Raw genomic sequence first — 16,829 nt, forward strand, 5'->3', positions numbered from 1 at the left:
CTCAACTGGCAACTGGCAACACTGGTCGCTGTCAACCAACTGTTCACTACTTGACAACCTACCTACGGATACACTTGCCACACCTCTAATAAGTAGCTGCAAACGGGTGCATAGTGGGTGGTGCCAGCTGGCAGCAGATTTGCTCGCAGCTGGCAACCCGGCCTTGTTCCTCTCGCCCACACGCACCGACCGGCACCAGCGAGAATGTCCATCCTCAAGTTGCTCAAGGTGGATACTGATTGGCACTCAGTGCCACTGATAGGCATTGATGAGCACAACTTCCAAACTCGCGTCCCTCGACTCGGCCAGTCGTCGTTGCTGTGATGCTGTTTCCTGCTCACTCGTCCCGCAATCAGCATTTGTTTCTTCTTGTTTTGGTATTCGCGCCGGTTGCGCGATCCTCAGAATTCAGGGGACCTGTCTTTTTCCGCCTAGCCTCGCGCGCTCAACTCGAAACTCGGACGCCTTCAAGTACGAACATGGATTCAAGACCCGGCGATCCTTTTTTTTCTTTTCTTCCTGTGCTTCTGCTCGGCTTGCTCATCGTTGTTTCAGCAAAGGAACACGCAATCTGTACACCAATTGATCGGCTCCCGGTTGACCCCCATGCAAACAATCTCCTCTTGTCACGTAATTCCAGTCTCGACAGCCGAGATGACCTCATCTCATTTCCTCACTCTGCCGTCCTTGATGGAATGCTCTCGTGCGTTCACCACGCCAGCTCTGCGCTAGCATCCGGCATGGCCCAGTCCACCCTCGCCATTGGCTATACCATGGGCCAACTTGCCCACTGGCGCTCTCATTGTTGCTGAATAGCGTGGTTTGTCCGTAAGAAGCCCATCGCTTGATGCTACTGTTTTGATGTCAATCCCGACCAAAGCCCAATAGGGATCAGCAAAATAGACCGCCTTCATCCAGGTCGCGAGCTCCCGACCGTCGAGTGGCCCTTTTTCTCCGCCAGTACAAAATGCGCATCAATTCCAGACGTGAATACCATCTATGCATGTTATTGTTTTACGGTGGCCTGCTCATGCATTTCTTCAAATTGGCACCGTCAACGGCACCATGGTCGGATAGCAACAAGGCTTCTCCAGCACGCGCACTCTACTGGTAGAGACAACGTCTGTGTACTGAGGTATGTTGCTAGCCCTGCAATCTCGATATCCAAGCGCCGAGCCTCAGCATGTACATACCTGCCACATGCTTGCCGCAGCCATGGGGATCAATCAGCCTCCTTCGACCAATTCGCCGTAGCCGACAGAAGCAATCGCCAAGGCACGACATTCGACTTTGGCTTTGCGCTTTGTCGTATCGTCTCATATACTTTATGCAATTCGAAACATTGGCCTTTCAACGCTGTGGCGTTGAATGCGACGGGCTTGGACCTGTCTCATGCCGCTCTCAGGTACTGAGAAACTAGGTAGTATTCCCCCGCTGCTACAGCTCGACTTCCCGCTCCAAACTGCCCGCCTCTGGTCCTTGGTTTCACTAGCTCACGTCTGAGCACAACCGGCAGCAAGAAGTAAAGAAATGAACCACGCCTCAATTAGATTGCGAAATAAAAACAAATAATACAGCATGCATACATTTCTTAATCTTTGTAATCACAATGTATAACGAGCGATCCAAGAAGCTCCGTATTCAACCGCCAGGGCAGCCGACCACTCGCTGCAACTCGGAAATTCTATATCATGATACGGATACATACTCCATACATTGGACGAAAATTATGACGCGAACCACGCGACACAGCCTTGTCCGTTCTTTTTACACTTCCTCTCGTTCAGCGCCAGTCACCAATTCTATAAGCCAACATCTGGTTTGTCATCCATCTGTCCACTTTCCATGTACCTCAGAGGGCGCTCCTTCCTTTCGCATCAAATGCGCTCGCTCTAGTTGCAATAACTGCTGTATAACCATTCAAAATGAAAAATAGTCGAGACTTGGCTGCCCAAATCATGATACCTTGCCACACCATCACCACAAATAAGGCTTACCAGCTACACCAGATACAAAAGCAGCGGCTTTACGGGCTCCGCGGATGCCGCACGCCAGAAAGCTGCCACCCAATAAGTTGTTTTCATCATCGAATCCGCAGCTTTTCCGATGCGTGATGCGGAGTACTGTTCTCATGAATTAACTAGTTCTGGATGCTGTGGTTCGCGTTGCTCCACCTGCAGCTGCAAGATGTGCTGCGGTTGCTATAAAGACCCGACATGAACGAGGAGGGGCAATTAATGATACTCTTATATACTTGCAACGCCCACTCGTCTCCCAGATGCATTGTTAGCTTGTCTCGCAACTTGATTGAAAATATTTCAGATCCAGCTCAAACAGCCAGGAGAACCCGGTCGGCGTTTCAGTTCACGAAGATCCGTAAAGCTTGTTCTCGCCTTCAAGCTTCCTCAGCATAATCAGTCGTGCTATAAAAAGAACGTTCCAGATGACCGTCGTTGTCACAGCCCCGCATCCGCTGGCGGAGCTGTCCCAGCTTGAATTCGCCAGGGCTCGGGATGCCATTCTAAAAATACACGGTGCCGAGCAGCCGCTCTTCTTCCGTACCATCTATCTTCAGGAGCCGGCCAAGGCGCAGCTGCTGCCGTTCCTCGAGGCTGAACACGGTGGCCGTCTGACAGACGCCACCCCGCGCCCCGCCAGGACTGCTTTTGTGGAATACGATGTACTCACAGCAGATGCTCAACTCTTTCACCGCGCAGTAGTCAATCCTGCTACTAGTGAGGTTCTCTCGAATGACGAGATCCCCCGAAAGAACAATGGCTTCCCCCACTACAACGTGTAAGTTGATTTGACCTGATGCGGCTGCAGACACGCTTGCTGACCCGTCGCCAGCAATGAATTCCAGCTCTTTGAAGGTTACTGCATGAAGTCTGAAAAGGTCAGGGAAGCTCTCAAGGAGTATACGATTCCTGAAGGCTTTGAGTACTGCATCGATCCTTGGCCATATGGCGGTCCAGACGAAGACAATGGCATCCCCAAGGTGATGCAGGGCCTCATCTTTGTCCGTGATGCTCGCAAGAACAATCCCGACACCAACCACTATGCGTACCCCATTCCACTGATCCCAGTGATGGACTGGTCGACCAAGGAAATCATCCGCGTTGACCGTCTTCCTACTGGCGGTACCGAGGACGGCATGGAACCATCCACTGCATCCAAAGAGCCAAGAAACATCTTTTCCAAGTCTGTTCCCGCGGAATATGTCCCTGAACTGATTGGCATACCTCCCCGTGCCGACCTGAAGCCTCTCGACGTTGTCCAACCCGAGGGTGCGTCGTTTAAGATTCATCCAGACAACCTCATCGAGTGGCAAAAGTGGCGCTTCCGCCTTTCCATTAGCCCTCGCGAAGGAGCAGTTCTGCACGACATTTGCTATGATAATCGCTCTGTGCTCTACCGTCTGAGCTATAGCGAGCTCACTGTTCCCTACGGCGACCCTCGCGCGCCATTCCACCGCAAGCAGGCCTTTGACTTTGGCGATGGTGGAATCGGCCGTGCCGCGAATAGTCTCAAGCTCGGCTGCGACTGTCTCGGGGCTATTCATTATGTTGACGCCTGCTTCCCTGCTGCTGATGGGTCGCCAACTAAGCTAGACTCTGTTGTCTGTCTTCATGAGCAAGACGGTGGTATTCTGTGGAAGCACACCAATTTCCGCACCGACCGCGGCGTTGTCGCTCGTATGCGCGAGTTTGTCGTTCAGTTTATTGGAACGCTGGCAAACTATGAGTACATATTTGCCTTCAAGTTTGATCAGGCTGGCGGCATCACTGTTGAGACACGCGCTACTGGCATGGTGAGCGTTGTTGGTATTGAAGACGGCAAGACCAGCAAGTACGGCAATATTGTTTCGCCCGGTATCTTGGCCCAGAACCATCAGCACATTTTTGCGGTGCGCATTGATCCTGCTATTGATCTTTTCGGTAGCGAAGACAACGGCCACACCCAGGTCGTTGTTGAAGAGAGCTGCCCTCACAAAATCAACCCAGAGACCAACCCGTACGGCAACTACTACGAAGTTCGACGGACCCCTGTAGAGAGGGCCACATGGGTTGATTCCGAAGTGCGTCTTAACCGCACTATCAAGCTGGAGAATCCAGCAAAGAAGAATCCAATCTCGGGCAAAAATATTGGCTACAAACTCATCTCGCCCGCAACTCAAATGCTACTGGCTGACACGGATAGCCGCATCGCACAACGAGCGCGGTTCGCCGAGCACAATTACTGGGTGACCGGACATCGTGATGGAGAGTTTTGGGCTGCAGGTGAATTCACAAATCAGAGTACCTTCGAAGAGGGGGGTGTGTCCGATATGGTCAAGCGAGGTGATGCCTTTGCCGTGGAAGGCGTACAGCCCACCGGTCAGACGAGCGATCCCGTTGTATGGAGTGTATTCGGCTTCACTCACAATCCCAGAGTCGAGGACTGGCCAGTGATGTAAGTCTTCTGTGTGTGCCTGTTGTGGCTGTATTGTTGCTAATGTTTCCCAGGCCGGTGGAAATCCATCAGCTGCATCTCCGTCCATCCGATTTCTTCGCTGCTAATCCAGCACTGGATGTACCTACCAAAAAGAACGATACCAGCGTGTTAGTTTCATGCTGCAGCAGGGACGAAGCGGAAAATGGAACAAATGGTGTCAGTGGTGCCAACTGATAGCGTCAGCCGGATGCATGCTAGCGAAGGGTATCACGCATGTTTCGTCACACTTGAATTGAATTGAAGCAATCCTCTGTCAGTTTCTAACTGGTATTTTGAGTTCTGTTTGTGCAGAGTGTCTGAGTCTATTGTACATTTTTTCATTGTCGGCTACTTAATGCTCAATCTTGAGCGAAAAGTCAACATGAGGAACGCCTTGGTGAATAGAACTTGTGGAGATGATATCAACATCTGCGTTGTGGAGAAGAAACAGTTAGCGAGCTACTATATATTCCAGTGTTAAACGTAAAGCACGACGTACCATTACACACGTAGGGGGTGACGTTGTCCAGCGTCAGGCCGCCCGAGACCTCGAGCAGGAAGTGCTTCTTGCCGGCCCAGCGCTCCTTGAGGCTGCGTGCGGCGGCGCGGACGCCGTCGCCGGTGAAGTTGTCGAGCATGACGACGTCGGCGCCGGCGGCGATGGCCTCGTCGGCCTGGGCCTCGGTCTGGACCTCGACCTCGATCTTGAGGGCGAAGCCGGCGACGGCGCGGGCGGCGGCGACGGCGTCGGCGATGCTGCCGCGGCTCCAGACGTGGTTGTCCTTGAGCATGACCATGGAGCTGAGGTCCATGCGGTGTGCGTCGGCGCCGCCGGCCAGCATGCCGTACTTCTCCACGAGCCGGAAGCCGGGCGTCGTCTTGCGCGTGCCGGCCAGCACGCCCTCGTAGCCGGCGGCGCGCACGCGCTCGACGACGGCGCGGCTGCGCGTCGCGACGCCCGAGCACCGCGCGAGCGTGTTGAGCGCCACGCGCTCGCCCAGCAGGATGCCGCGCACGGGGCCCGTCACCGTCGCGGCCCTGACCTTGCCGCCGGCGTCGCCGTCGCCGTCGCCGTCGCCGACCCGGATGGCGTCGCCCTCGGCGGCGTGCCACTCCACCGCGCAGCCGCACTGCGCAAACACCTCGTCGAAAAAGGGCCGCCCGGCGAGGACGCCGTCAGACTTGCACCACAGCGTCGCGGCGCGCTCGCCCTCGCCCACGACGAAGCCGCCGTAGTCGCACGACGGCGTGTCCTCGGCCAGCCACGCCGTCACCTGCGTCTTCCAGCTCGGAGGCAGCAGGTGGCCGAGCGTGCCTTGCGAGAGGGGCGTCGGGCTGGCGGGCATGGTTGCGTGGCGTGTGTGTGTTTTTTTCCGTCGGTGATGGCAGAAGAAACGGGAAAGAAAAAAGCAAGACAGAGGCGGGGGAGCTTTGGGGGGGGAAAGTTGTTGGAAGAGGTATTTTATTCGGTTGGCTGGACACTTGCCGTCGTGAAGAGTCGGACGCCATCGCGGAATGGCGGGGCATGTAGCGGGGCTCCGTAGCCGGGCGGTTCACGGCCACGGGGATGAATTACCTTTGCGGCCATCTGACGTTATTGATTTGACTCTTTGGTTTATTTGTAAAATTTTCCAACGATTTCTTGTATGCAGTTGTAGATGTATATCACCGTTTTTGGGAATCGGTTCCACCAAATAAAGCAGGAAACTGGGGGAGTGTCCTTTACCGAAATGCAATGCAGTGAGGTGGGTAGTTGACCTGCGCCACAGACAATCTTTCGAGAGGCCTTCATATTCTTAATATACTACGGAGCCGCTTCTATCTCATGACAGCTTCTTCTGCTCCACTGTGCCGCGAAATGGCTCTCGCGTTGAGAAGAGAAACTGTTGACGTGCTATCGACACAAATCTATAAATGCATTGCTGAGTAGAAAAACGACACCAGTTGACAGAAGCTAGTGAGGGGCTGTGCGTCCCTCGAAGAAAGGCGGTGGGCGATCGAGAACTATGTGATACATTTCCACGAAGCAGTAGCAAAGAGGTAGCAATTTTATTGAGCTTGTAGTGAGCAAATAACTCGCGGGCGCAGTAACTGGTACCAGACCATCCGGTTGACGTCTAAGCCTCCACCGGGCTAAAAGCCAGCTTCGCGAAGCTTTCGATATCTTCAAGCAACGCCATAGGTTGTTCCATTGCCTACATTTTGTTAGCAGCAAGCTTCTATAATTTGAGAGAAAAAAACCAACTTACTGCAAAGTGGCCACCCTTCTCATGATGCTTAAAGAAGACAAGGTTGCAGGTTTTGGCGGCCCAGCTGCGTGGAACAGGGATAATCTCATGGGCAAACATGGAGTATCCAGTAGGTTTCTGAACAAATGGGAGATTAATCATTGACATGGATGTCACCTATCATATTGTCAGCTTCTCGTCCCGCAAAGTCTCAGAGGTAAGAGTTGAAACGTGTGTAGACTCACAACAGATATGCGGGCCATCTTTGGCTCATCGCCAGCACCGGCCATTGCCCGGTTATGCCAAAACGAACGCGAGATGGTGTCCGTCATCCAGTACAAAGTGACAGTCTCGAGGATCTTGTCCAGAGGGGGGTCTTGGTCGGTCCAAGCTAGCATCTTCTCGCCAATCCTAGCTCAATGTCAGCACAACCGAATTTACAGAAAATACCGGGGTCAGGCTCACCAGGCGAGTAGTGCAAGCGGGCTCGCGCTGAGAGCAAGCCCGATTGTTGCTGGACGCGTGCCCTGCTCCAGGGCGAATGCCATGCCCGTGTCGACGGCCTCTTTCGCTTTGCAAAGCGCGGCTCTCTCCAGATCGTCTTTGGGCTCCTCCCCCCCCGGGATGGTCATCATGTTGACATGCATGCCTTTGCAGGACTCGGATGTCATTGCTAGAATCCGGCTTATGAAGCTTCCCAGGTCACCGCCTTGCACCAGATAACCAGCCTTGAAGCCAAGCCCAATCATCAGGTTGTCAATGGCACTAGCGGCTTTGTCCAGGCCATAGTCCTTGTCCATTGGCGGGCCAGAAGAGTAGGCGTAGCCCGGGAGCGATGGCACAACGACATGGTACGGCAAATCTTCCGGCGAGTACTTGTTCCTTAGAAGGTCCAAGATATCCATAAAGGATGCAAAAGAGCTTGGCCAGCCGTGGAGCAACGCAATTGGAATTGCATCTTCCCGTTGAGAGAACAAGCCCATAAAGTGCATGTCAAGACAGTTGCCATCCGCATCCTGGACTTTGGCTTTGAAGTTGGGGAAGGAGTTGATGCGAGCCTCATACTTGCGCCAGTCGAAACTATTGAGCCACCCTTCCTTTGCTTCTCTCAAACAGTCTCTTGTGATGCCATATGCGCGGCCGTTGTGTGTATTTTCATACACGGCGGGCCCGATCGGAGACAGGTCAAGAAGCTGCCTAAAGTGCTTCACTTTTTCTTCGGATGCGTGCGCGGTAAACGAATGAACGGCCAACGTGGCCGCCGCTGGGATCTTGGAGAAGTCAGACATGACGTTGTAATGGATGCGAAAGAGGGGGGCCAAGTACAATATGTGCAGCCAAGCAGTCAGAGTCAGTAGTGATGAAGAGCGTGTCAGGAAGTTGGCCTGCCGCAATGCACCAAGACGCTGGGGATTCTGTCAACTAAATAGACGAAACCTGCACAAGGCACGGACAAGACCCGTCGCGAATCGCAGGTTTTGCCCGAAAGAAAAATATGCCAGAATAAGCGCCGATGCTCTAGAATCATCGAGAAGTAGCTTTTAATCTCTTAAAACTCGTCAAGGGCGGTTGTATCGGCGCATGTCCTTTTTCGGCAATGATCGCGCCAGGCAGACAGGCAGATCACCTGCGGCTGAGATTAAAGCCGGCCAAGGCCTCTCGATTGGTCAAATGTTGATTTCTTGACTAGGCAACTAGGGTAGATGGGTAGATTGTTTAGTTGATAGTCGCTATATCTCACCGAAACATGGCTCGCAAGAACACCAATCTGCCTTCCTTAGAGCGTTGCATTTCGTTCCTGTCCGCCCTACGGCCAAGAAGATTTACTCGGTCTGGTTATAATAGATGCTCTCACTTGATAATCCAGAAATTCGAACAAGAGCCACCAAGACGCAGAAAGCCAGCAGTCTTTTACTCATGTATTTTCTTTTAGCCGTGGATGACGGATAAATCTGCTCCCTGGCGTCACTCAACCCCGCGTTCTTCATCATTGGGCCCGAGCTGATGACAGAGGGCGCATCCTGGTCGTTCTTTTGCCGTCTCCATCCAACCCAGCAAGCCAGCTAGCCTTTAATCTGCTCAAAATATCTCATCTAGCACTAAGAAAAACAGCCGCCTATATATATCACATCGTACATGCCGTCATGGAGTACTACAATCTCGGCACTCATTCCCGCCCCATCACCACAACGAGCAAAGACGCACAGGCATGGTTCGATCGCGGCCTGGTCTGGTCCTACGGCTTCAACCATGAAGAAGCCGCCAAGTGCTTTGAGAATGCCATCAGCGCCGATCCAGACTGTGCCATGGCCTACTGGGGCCTCGCCTACTCGCTCGGTCCCAATTACAACAAACCATGGGGGCTCTTCGAGGCGGACGAACGCAAGTCGGCCACGCAGCGCACGCACGACGCCATGGAAAAGGCGACGGCTCTTTCAACAGAGACGATCGTCGCGCCGGTAGAGGGAGGGCTGATACACGCTCTACGCTATCGCTACCCGCAAAGGGAGACGCCCGCGGCTGGCGAAGACGAGGCAAAGACCACCATCTGGAATAAAGAGTACGCCGACGCCATGGCCGCTGTCGCCGCCAAGTTCCCAGACGACCTGGATGTCGCGACATTGTACGCCGACGCCATGATGAATCTGACTCCCTGGGCGCTCTGGGATATTCGTACCGGCAACCCTGCCGAAGGTGCCAGGACGTTGGAGACGAAGAGAGTCTTGGACCGCGCTCTGTCGCTTCCCGGGGGCCGTCAGCACCCGGGTGCTCTGCACCTGTACATCCATCTCATGGAAATGTCCACCACGCCAGAGGCCGCCCTTCCTGCTGCCAACCATCTCCGCGGCTTGGTCCCGGATTCTGGTCATCTGAACCACATGCCCAGCCACATCGACATCCTCGTCGGCGACTACGCCGCCGCCGGCCGCTCCAACACCGCCGCCGTGGCGGCCGACGAGAAGTTCCTGGCCCGCGAGGGCGCCCTCATGTTCTACACGCTCTACCGCAGCCACGACTACCACTTCCTGCTCTACGGCGCCATGTTTTCCGGGCAGATGGGGCTGGCGCTCGACACCGTGGCGAGGCTCGAGGCGAGCGTCACGGAGGAGCTGCTGCGCATCGAGTCCCCGCCCATGGCGGACTGGCTGGAGGCGTTCCTCGCCATGCGCGTGCACGCCCTGGTCCGCTTCGGGCGCTGGGACGACGTGCTGGCGCTGCCGCTCCCCGGCGATCCGGACCTGTACTGCGTCTGCACGGCGCTGACGTACTACGCAAAGGGCATGGCCCACGCCGCCCTCGGAGACGTCGGCCGGGCGAGGGAGCAGCAGGCGCTCTTTGAACAGTCCCGGGCCAGCGTCAAGGAGTCGCGCACCCTCTTCAACAACCAGTGCACCGACATCCTAAAGGTCGGTGCCGCGCTTTTGAGCGGCGAGGTCGAGTACCGCGCCGCGAATTACGAGGCCGCATTCGCGCATCTTCGTGAAGCCATCGCCCTGTACGACGACCTGCCCTTTGACGAGCCTTGGGGGTGGATGCAGCCGGTGCGACACGCCTACGGCGCGTTGTTGCTGGAGCAAGGCCATGTGGAGGAGGCGCTGGCCGTGTACAAGGCCGACCTGGGCTTGGACGACTCTCTGCCTCGCGCCCATCAACACCGCCACAACGTATGGTCTCTGCATGGCTATCACGAATGCCTAGTTCGTACTCAGAGGAAGGACGAGGCGGAAGCAATCAGTGAAAAGTTGAAGGCTGCGCTCGAGCTGGCCGACATACCTATCAAGGCGTCGTGCTTCTGCAGGACCAATGTTTAGTTTCCTTTACAGGGTGTGGGAACGATTACCAGAGTTACAAGATTACAACTCTTTAGCTACTAGAATCACAGCATACAGACTACATTGTCTAGGGCTTCTCCTATTTGCAAGAAAATATGCCGCAAGATTATGGGGCAGCTTGCTGGGGGGCGGAAGCTTTAGACCGACTGCTGGCGCAGTATCTGTTTTCCTGTCATGATTTCAACAGCTTGTGTAAATCACGAGTTTTAAAGGGAGAAAACAGCTGCAATCGAATTTTACCGACGTCTTCAGCCAAAATGCGTGATCAAACTCAAAAAATAAAAATAAAAGGGAATTCTAGTCTTTCTCCCGGGCTCCTTTCTCTGCTTTCATGCCGTTGCAGCAACATCGCTATTGTCGTCTTCGATCCTGGCTTTCTCTTTTGCCAAGAATACTTCCTGCTCGCGCGCGCTCTTTTCGAGGTCGAGAAACGACCAAAGTCCCACAGCGCTGAGCAGACTCAGTGCGAATAGAAAGTAGAAGGGTGCGCTGTTGTTTGTGCCGCCCGGCGTCGCGTCAATGATGCGGCTGCTGATGAGCGGCCCGATGAAGCTCGAGGCTTTGCCAATGATGTTGAAGACGGAGAAGAAGAGGAACTCGTGGCCGCGCGGCGTGACTGAGGAAATCATAATCTGAGAGTAGCTGTACCACGGGCAGACGGCCAGGCCGTAAAAGGCCTGGTACAGCCAGATTTCCCACTCGTTTTTGAAGCCGAATTTGTTGGTCCAGTTTCCAATCATGCCCCAGCCATCGAGAAGCAGGATGGACACCATGACGGCGTTGAACATTGTCTTGGCGCTGAGGTCCATGCGCTTCTGTATCAGCCAGAACAGGCCGATGCCGACGGCTTGGGCGGCGATGCCGACGATGAGCAAATAAGTGAGCTTGAGGGTGTCGTACGCAATGACTTGATTTTGCAGCGTGGCGATGACTGTGACGGTGGTGTTGAGGGAGTCGCCGAGCAGAAAGTAGCCGGCGAGGAAGATGAGACTCTGCTTGAGCTGCCACATCTGACTAGCCGCTTCGTAAAGCTGCCAGAAGCCGACGGTGACAATGTTGAGTCCCGGCGGGACCTTCATTCCCGGCCGCGTCTTCTCCATGAGAAACCAGGGCAGGGAGAGCAGCAGCCAGACGCCGGTGGCGAAGGCAATGAGCACCGAGAGGCCCCAGTTGTTGTCCTCGGTGCTGCGGCGGACGTGGACGGCGTACATGATGCCGACGATGACGGCGAGAATGAAGATCTCGCCTACCGACTGGACGTAGAAGCCGACGTTGCTGAGCCGGCTGCGCTCCATCTCGTCGCGACGGTCCATCTCGCGGAGCGTGATCTCGGCGTTTGCGTAGGCGGCGCGGGACTCCTTGATCCAGCGCGTGTTGCGCGCCAGTGAGGGGAAGGCGGCGGTCCAGTAGGTCAGGGTGAGCTGGTAGGCGATGAGGCCGACAATGTAGAGGCCGGCGGCGACCTGCCACTGGCGCGGGTCGTGGACGCCGAGCCAGGCGAAGCCGATGGCGTAGGCGATGAGGGACCAGACGACGAGGACCCAGCGGCGGCCGGTGCCAAAGTCGGCCCACGCGCCGATGACGAGGAAGAGGACGGCCTGCAGCGCAAAGGAGATGCCGTTGGCGAGCAGCACGATACTGTTGACGTCGCGATCGGCGCCGGCGAAGCGCAGAAGCCCCTCGTCCCCGCCGGCCGCCTGGCTGAGCAGGTTCTGGAAGGCCGTCGGGCCAAAGTTGAAGAGGGCCAGGCCGTTGGCGCCCACGTAGTACGTGTACCAGGACCAGATCTCGGACCTCGTCGTGGTCGGGATGTCGGTGTCGGTGAGCGCGGGCATCACCAGCCCGGGCTGCTCGTCGGGCATGTTGGCGACGCCGCCACCGACGCCGCCGCCTCCGCTGGCAGGCTGTCGCCGGCTCTGCGAATGAGGCCCCGCGTTCGACGCAGAAGACGACACCTGCTGCGCCTTGAGGTTCTCCTCCTCCTCCTCTTCCTCCAACGCCAGCTTCTTCTCCTCAGGCCGTCGGACAGGATCCATGTCGTGTTGGGAGGGGGGGGTTCAAGTCGAGATTATATCGAGTGCTTCATCCCTGACGGCAGACTTGAGTCCATGCAAAAGGGGAGAAACAGCGCGGAAGCTTTGATGAAGGAATGTGGGAAATGATGAAGAGGAAGGAGAAGAAGAAGAAGACGGCGCCGTGGGGGAGGGGAGACCGCGGGCGGGTAGCTTCCTCCCGTGCGGCGCTCTCAGCTTTGCAAATCCCATCCTGTTTTTTTTTTTTTTTTTTTGCCCGGCCACTTTCGATCGTTCTGGGGATCGTGGTGTGCACTGCAGCAAAGCACCAGCAGCTACAGCAGCCTCGTTGTTTTTGGGGGGTTGCGCGCCCCCCCCCCGGCCGGCCATCTCTTCGGTGGCTCGATCCTGATTCAGACAGGGCCCAACGGGCTAACCGGGCATTGGCTTCGGTTAGTGCAGTGTAGCGCAAACGGGGGAGCTGGACGGTGATAGGAAGCGCCGAGGGCTAGCGAGAGGTTTAGCGGGCACGGAACATCCATCGGTCGACGTCAGATTTACGGGGAGGGGAGGAAACCTTTTCTCGTCAAATCGTATTGGTCAAGTATTTGTTTGCGGCCCCCCCGGGGCTCAATCGATGGGAATGGCCAAGGGAGGAGGGAAATGGCGCATCCTTTGCAAGATGGGTGTCGAAGGTTGCAATGCGATGGCAGCACAAGGGCTTATTTGATGGAGATTGGAGCTACTGGGTACAAGCATGCATGCAACCCTGTCAAGTTCACTTACATTGATGGGAGGAGTATGAGCATACTGAGTAGCATCTGGATTGTTAGTGGATTAAAAGTGATTTTTTTTAGTTTAATTACGGACGTGGCGACGTTGTTCCATTATCAACTGGACGTCTTGCTTGTAAATTAAAAGACGTAACCGTTTGAGCTACTCGTGTAATAAACGTACTAGGTTACGGGCAAAGTACTCTGCTGCGTCGCTACAGTGATGTGATTCTGCGACGTCATAGATTTAGCCTTGGATGGCTTCCCATTTTAAAAGGCCCGGACAAGGCCGTTTCCGCCGCTTAAAGTTTTGGCCATGATGTGCTGCACAAGTTTCATTTGATCCATTGGAAAGGGGGGAAGGGGGAAGTTATTCCGTACGACGACGAAAAGTATACTTGCTCTACTTAGTCGCCCAGAGGCAGTTGAAAACGATCGTCCCCTTCAAGGTCCACTCAGTGGCTGCGAGCCTGCGTCCAACTAAACAATAGAGTGCTGTACTGATAATACTACCATCTCAGCTGCGGCAGCGGGCGGTGGCGCATTGTCTCGGCGTTGGCTTACTTATTCCAGGACGCACAGAGGAGTCGCGAAGCTGGCATTGCCAGTGGCTGGATTTTGTTTGCCGGTTCACTCATGTCTCAAATGTTCGTTCGACTTAAGTAGTGTGTCATGTCAAATCTCGCGACGGCCGGACGTGCCCGAACACACAAGTACATCGTACAAGGGTACATGGCAGGAATGAAAAAGCAAGAAAAGAAGAAAAGAAAAAGAAAGGAGGAGGAAAAGGAAGGAAAAGGACAGAAAAGAGAAGAAAATGGAGAATGAAGAATGAAACCACATAGTGAAATGTATGTACCATGAAAATAAATGCTGTATTACCCATTACCCAAAAGGAGAAGAAAAAAAGTCATCTTCATTCTATGTACATGATATGCCTCCCGGATGGACATGAAACTCGCCATCTACCATGGCAGCGTCGTCCCGTCATAATTGTAAAAGGTGGCCGAGTTTTGCGGCGTCAGGTTGTTGACGACCTTGAGGATGCCGGCGGCGCTCTTGGAGACGGGCATGCCGCCGTCGCCCGAGATGCGGCCCATGTCGGTGGCGACCCAGCCCGGGTGGATGGGGACGACGGTGAAGCCGTCGGAGGCGTGCAGCTCGTTGTGAAGCTGGACGGCGACCATGTTGAGGGCGGCCGTGGAGACGGCGTAGGGGCCCCTGAAGCCCGTCTTGGCGTCGACCTGGCGGGTGATGGAGCCCGAGGTAGAGGAGACGAGCACGATCTGGCGCGTCCTGCGGGCCCGGAGGGCGGGCAGGAAGGCCTTGACGACGCGCAGGACGCCCGTCACGTTGACGTCCATGTACTCGGCCATGCGCGCGTCCGACGTGGCCAGCAGGCGCTCGTCGTCGCCGATGGCGGCGTTGACGATGAGGGTGTCGAGCGCCGCGACGGCCAGCGCGGCCTCGCCCACCGACTTGGCCGAGGACTGGTCCAGCGTGAGGGAGCGCACGTTGGGGTGCTGCTGCTGCTGCCCGTCCCAGTCGGCGGCGCTGCGCACCGAGACAATGACCTCTCCGCCCGACGGCTGCTGCTGCCGCGCGAGCTGCTGCGCGAGCTCCCTGCCGATGCCGCGCGAGGCGCCGACGACGAGCGTCGTCCTGGGCTGCGGGACCGAGGCGCCGGTGCTGCCGGACATGGTGGTGGCGGCGGCGGCGGTAGCGGTAGCGGTAGCGGTAGCGGCTTGCTGCATCAGGTGTTGATGGTGGTGATGATGGTGGTGTCGAGGTGCGTGAGGAGGAGGCGCCAGTCCAAAGTAGTCTGGAGGTGTCAGGTACATCTGGACGCTACCAAACCCGTCCATCTTGTACCGCAGCGACTGGCTCTTCAACCCAAAGACCTCCATTGTGCTAGCTTGGGCGGCGGAGGCAGAGGCGGAGACGCTGACAAATGCAGTATCGCAGGTAGACGCCGCATCAGGCGAGGAGATGTGTGTTGTCTAGCGCCGTGATCCTGATTGGGGATGGCGGGGAGGGGTGGGCGAGAGAGAGGCGATTTGATGACGATGAAGCGCGAATGCTGATGAGTCCTTTTGGTGTTTGAAGAGGAAAAAGAGAGAGAGTGTGTGTGTGTGTTTGCTTGAGAGGGCACCGGTCATTGAGTGAGGAGGAAAGCCGGGGAGGCGCCTGATTTTGCGGGTTTGCCCAGGCTGATGGGCGCAGCCCCCTTCACTCTTGGCACTCTTATTTTTTTCCAAGGTACTAATAATGAAGTGCATGCCTTAAAATTCTTGGCTTTTTTTTTTTTGTTTTCCCTTGTCCCGGTTCTCGCACCCGTTTAATTACTGTTCTGTATTCATTGGCCCCCTCTCTTTGCCAAGCCCGAATTAGGGTCAGCTCGCGGGGGGGCGCGGCGCAGGGAAGAGAGAGGAGAGAGAGAAGATAGAGAGAGAGAGGTTGGGCTGGCTGTACTGATACTTAAAAACTAGTTAGTGGATTCGTGCGAGACCTTTTTTTAACTAAATTTTCTGTTTATTTCCCAAACTCTGCGGCTGCGGCTTTCCGTTCCGGGTCAAGTCAAGGCAATAAGTACATAAGCTTCTTTGCATAGCTTAAATTTCTTAAATTTCCTCCCCCCCTCCCGTTTCAATCGTTTTGGCGCGCCCGCGGGCCACCGACTTGCGACCGCCGCCTCCCATGGCCCATCATCTCCATCACACACTCACTCCGCCACAACTGGTGGCTTCTTACCCGTCCACATATGCAAGCCCCTACTTGCTTGAGTACTTGGTGACTAAAACTCGCAGTACTCCGTACTGGTACGCAGACGCAGACGCAGCGACGGGTGAGACCAGAATCATGTTATGCCAAGAAGGCCTAGTGCAGCACGACCTTTTGATGCCTGTTTTCCTACATGGCCACTCGCTTCAACGGGTCACGCAATGGGCGCACCTCTTGGCTCCATGCATCTTACTGATACAAGGTGCGCGTGTCTAACAGTCCACACACCTCTGTCCCCGTCGTTCATGTGCAGCCTTCTTCTGCGCCAGGCAGAAACATTACGAGTGGTGAGAGTGCGTACAGCACCACGGTTTTGTCGTGTTTCGTTTTCTGGCAATCACTGTGCTCCCGTTCCCCCCCCCCCCCTTCCCCCCTCCCAAGTCACCCGACGCCGAGCGATCACAATGGGAAAACAAAAAAAAAAAGTCGGCGGGCTCCCTGCCCTGTCCTCTTCCCTACACCAACGGGGAAGCGCCCGCCGTGTAGCTGGACAGGGCTACCTACCCTCGGGGGCCGGGAGGAAACGAGACCAGAAAAGTGTGCCTCTTGCATCCCGTCATTGCGCCAAATCCTTTGCCGATGATCTCGCTATCGATCACGGCCATCCGGCACAGTTATCAAAAGTTGGCCGATCTCAACTCCCTCGGTCCACAAGATTCCGAGCCGCGCCGAGACTGCACAGCCCTTGTTGATCCACTGCCAGCCAGGTCACCGCGCGCTGACAGCAGC

General features: G+C 55.6%; 6 protein-coding genes across 6 annotated transcripts; 2 read left to right on the top strand and 4 right to left on the bottom strand.

Annotated features, from left to right (window-relative positions):
- Nucleotides 1-2,443: 2,443 nt before the first annotated feature.
- V2A60_006331 (uncharacterized protein) lies at nt 2,444-4,456 on the top strand (the record flags this gene model as incomplete). Its single annotated transcript, XM_083257625.1, has 2 exons — nt 2,444-2,796; nt 2,851-4,456. The coding sequence occupies 2 exons, from the start codon at nt 2,444-2,446 to the stop codon at nt 4,454-4,456; spliced, it is 1,959 nt and encodes a 652-aa protein (XP_083113751.1).
- Nucleotides 4,457-4,825: 369 nt separating this feature from the next.
- Nucleotides 4,826-5,819, bottom strand: V2A60_006332 (nicotinate-nucleotide diphosphorylase (carboxylating); the record flags this gene model as incomplete). Its single annotated transcript, XM_083257626.1, has 2 exons — nt 4,826-4,902; nt 4,973-5,819. The coding sequence occupies 2 exons, from the start codon at nt 5,817-5,819 to the stop codon at nt 4,826-4,828; spliced, it is 924 nt and encodes a 307-aa protein (XP_083113752.1).
- Nucleotides 5,820-6,590: 771 nt separating this feature from the next.
- Nucleotides 6,591-7,990, bottom strand: V2A60_006333 (epoxide hydrolase; the record flags this gene model as incomplete). Its single annotated transcript, XM_083257627.1, has 4 exons — nt 6,591-6,668; nt 6,723-6,878; nt 6,947-7,112; nt 7,167-7,990. 4 exons carry the CDS (start codon nt 7,988-7,990, stop codon nt 6,591-6,593), a joined length of 1,224 nt encoding a protein of 407 aa, XP_083113753.1.
- Nucleotides 7,991-8,845: 855 nt separating this feature from the next.
- Nucleotides 8,846-10,513, top strand: V2A60_006334 (uncharacterized protein; the record flags this gene model as incomplete). The annotated part of the gene is made up of 1 exon (XM_083257628.1): nt 8,846-10,513. One exon carries the CDS (start codon nt 8,846-8,848, stop codon nt 10,511-10,513), a length of 1,668 nt encoding a protein of 555 aa, XP_083113754.1.
- Nucleotides 10,514-10,863: 350 nt separating this feature from the next.
- V2A60_006335 (autophagy-related protein 22-like protein) lies at nt 10,864-12,570 on the bottom strand (the record flags this gene model as incomplete). Its single annotated transcript, XM_083257629.1, has 1 exon — nt 10,864-12,570. One exon carries the CDS (start codon nt 12,568-12,570, stop codon nt 10,864-10,866), a length of 1,707 nt encoding a protein of 568 aa, XP_083113755.1.
- A 1,714-nt stretch (nt 12,571-14,284) lies between these two features.
- V2A60_006336 (uncharacterized protein) lies at nt 14,285-15,226 on the bottom strand (the record flags this gene model as incomplete). The annotated part of the gene is made up of 1 exon (XM_083257630.1): nt 14,285-15,226. The coding sequence occupies one exon, from the start codon at nt 15,224-15,226 to the stop codon at nt 14,285-14,287; it is 942 nt and encodes a 313-aa protein (XP_083113756.1).
- Nucleotides 15,227-16,829: the final 1,603 nt, after the last annotated feature.

The sequence above is a fragment of the Cordyceps javanica genome, chromosome 4 (genome assembly GCF_051103115.1).
Source record: "Cordyceps javanica chromosome 4, complete sequence".
Lineage (NCBI taxonomy): Eukaryota > Fungi > Ascomycota > Sordariomycetes > Hypocreales > Cordycipitaceae > Cordyceps > Cordyceps javanica.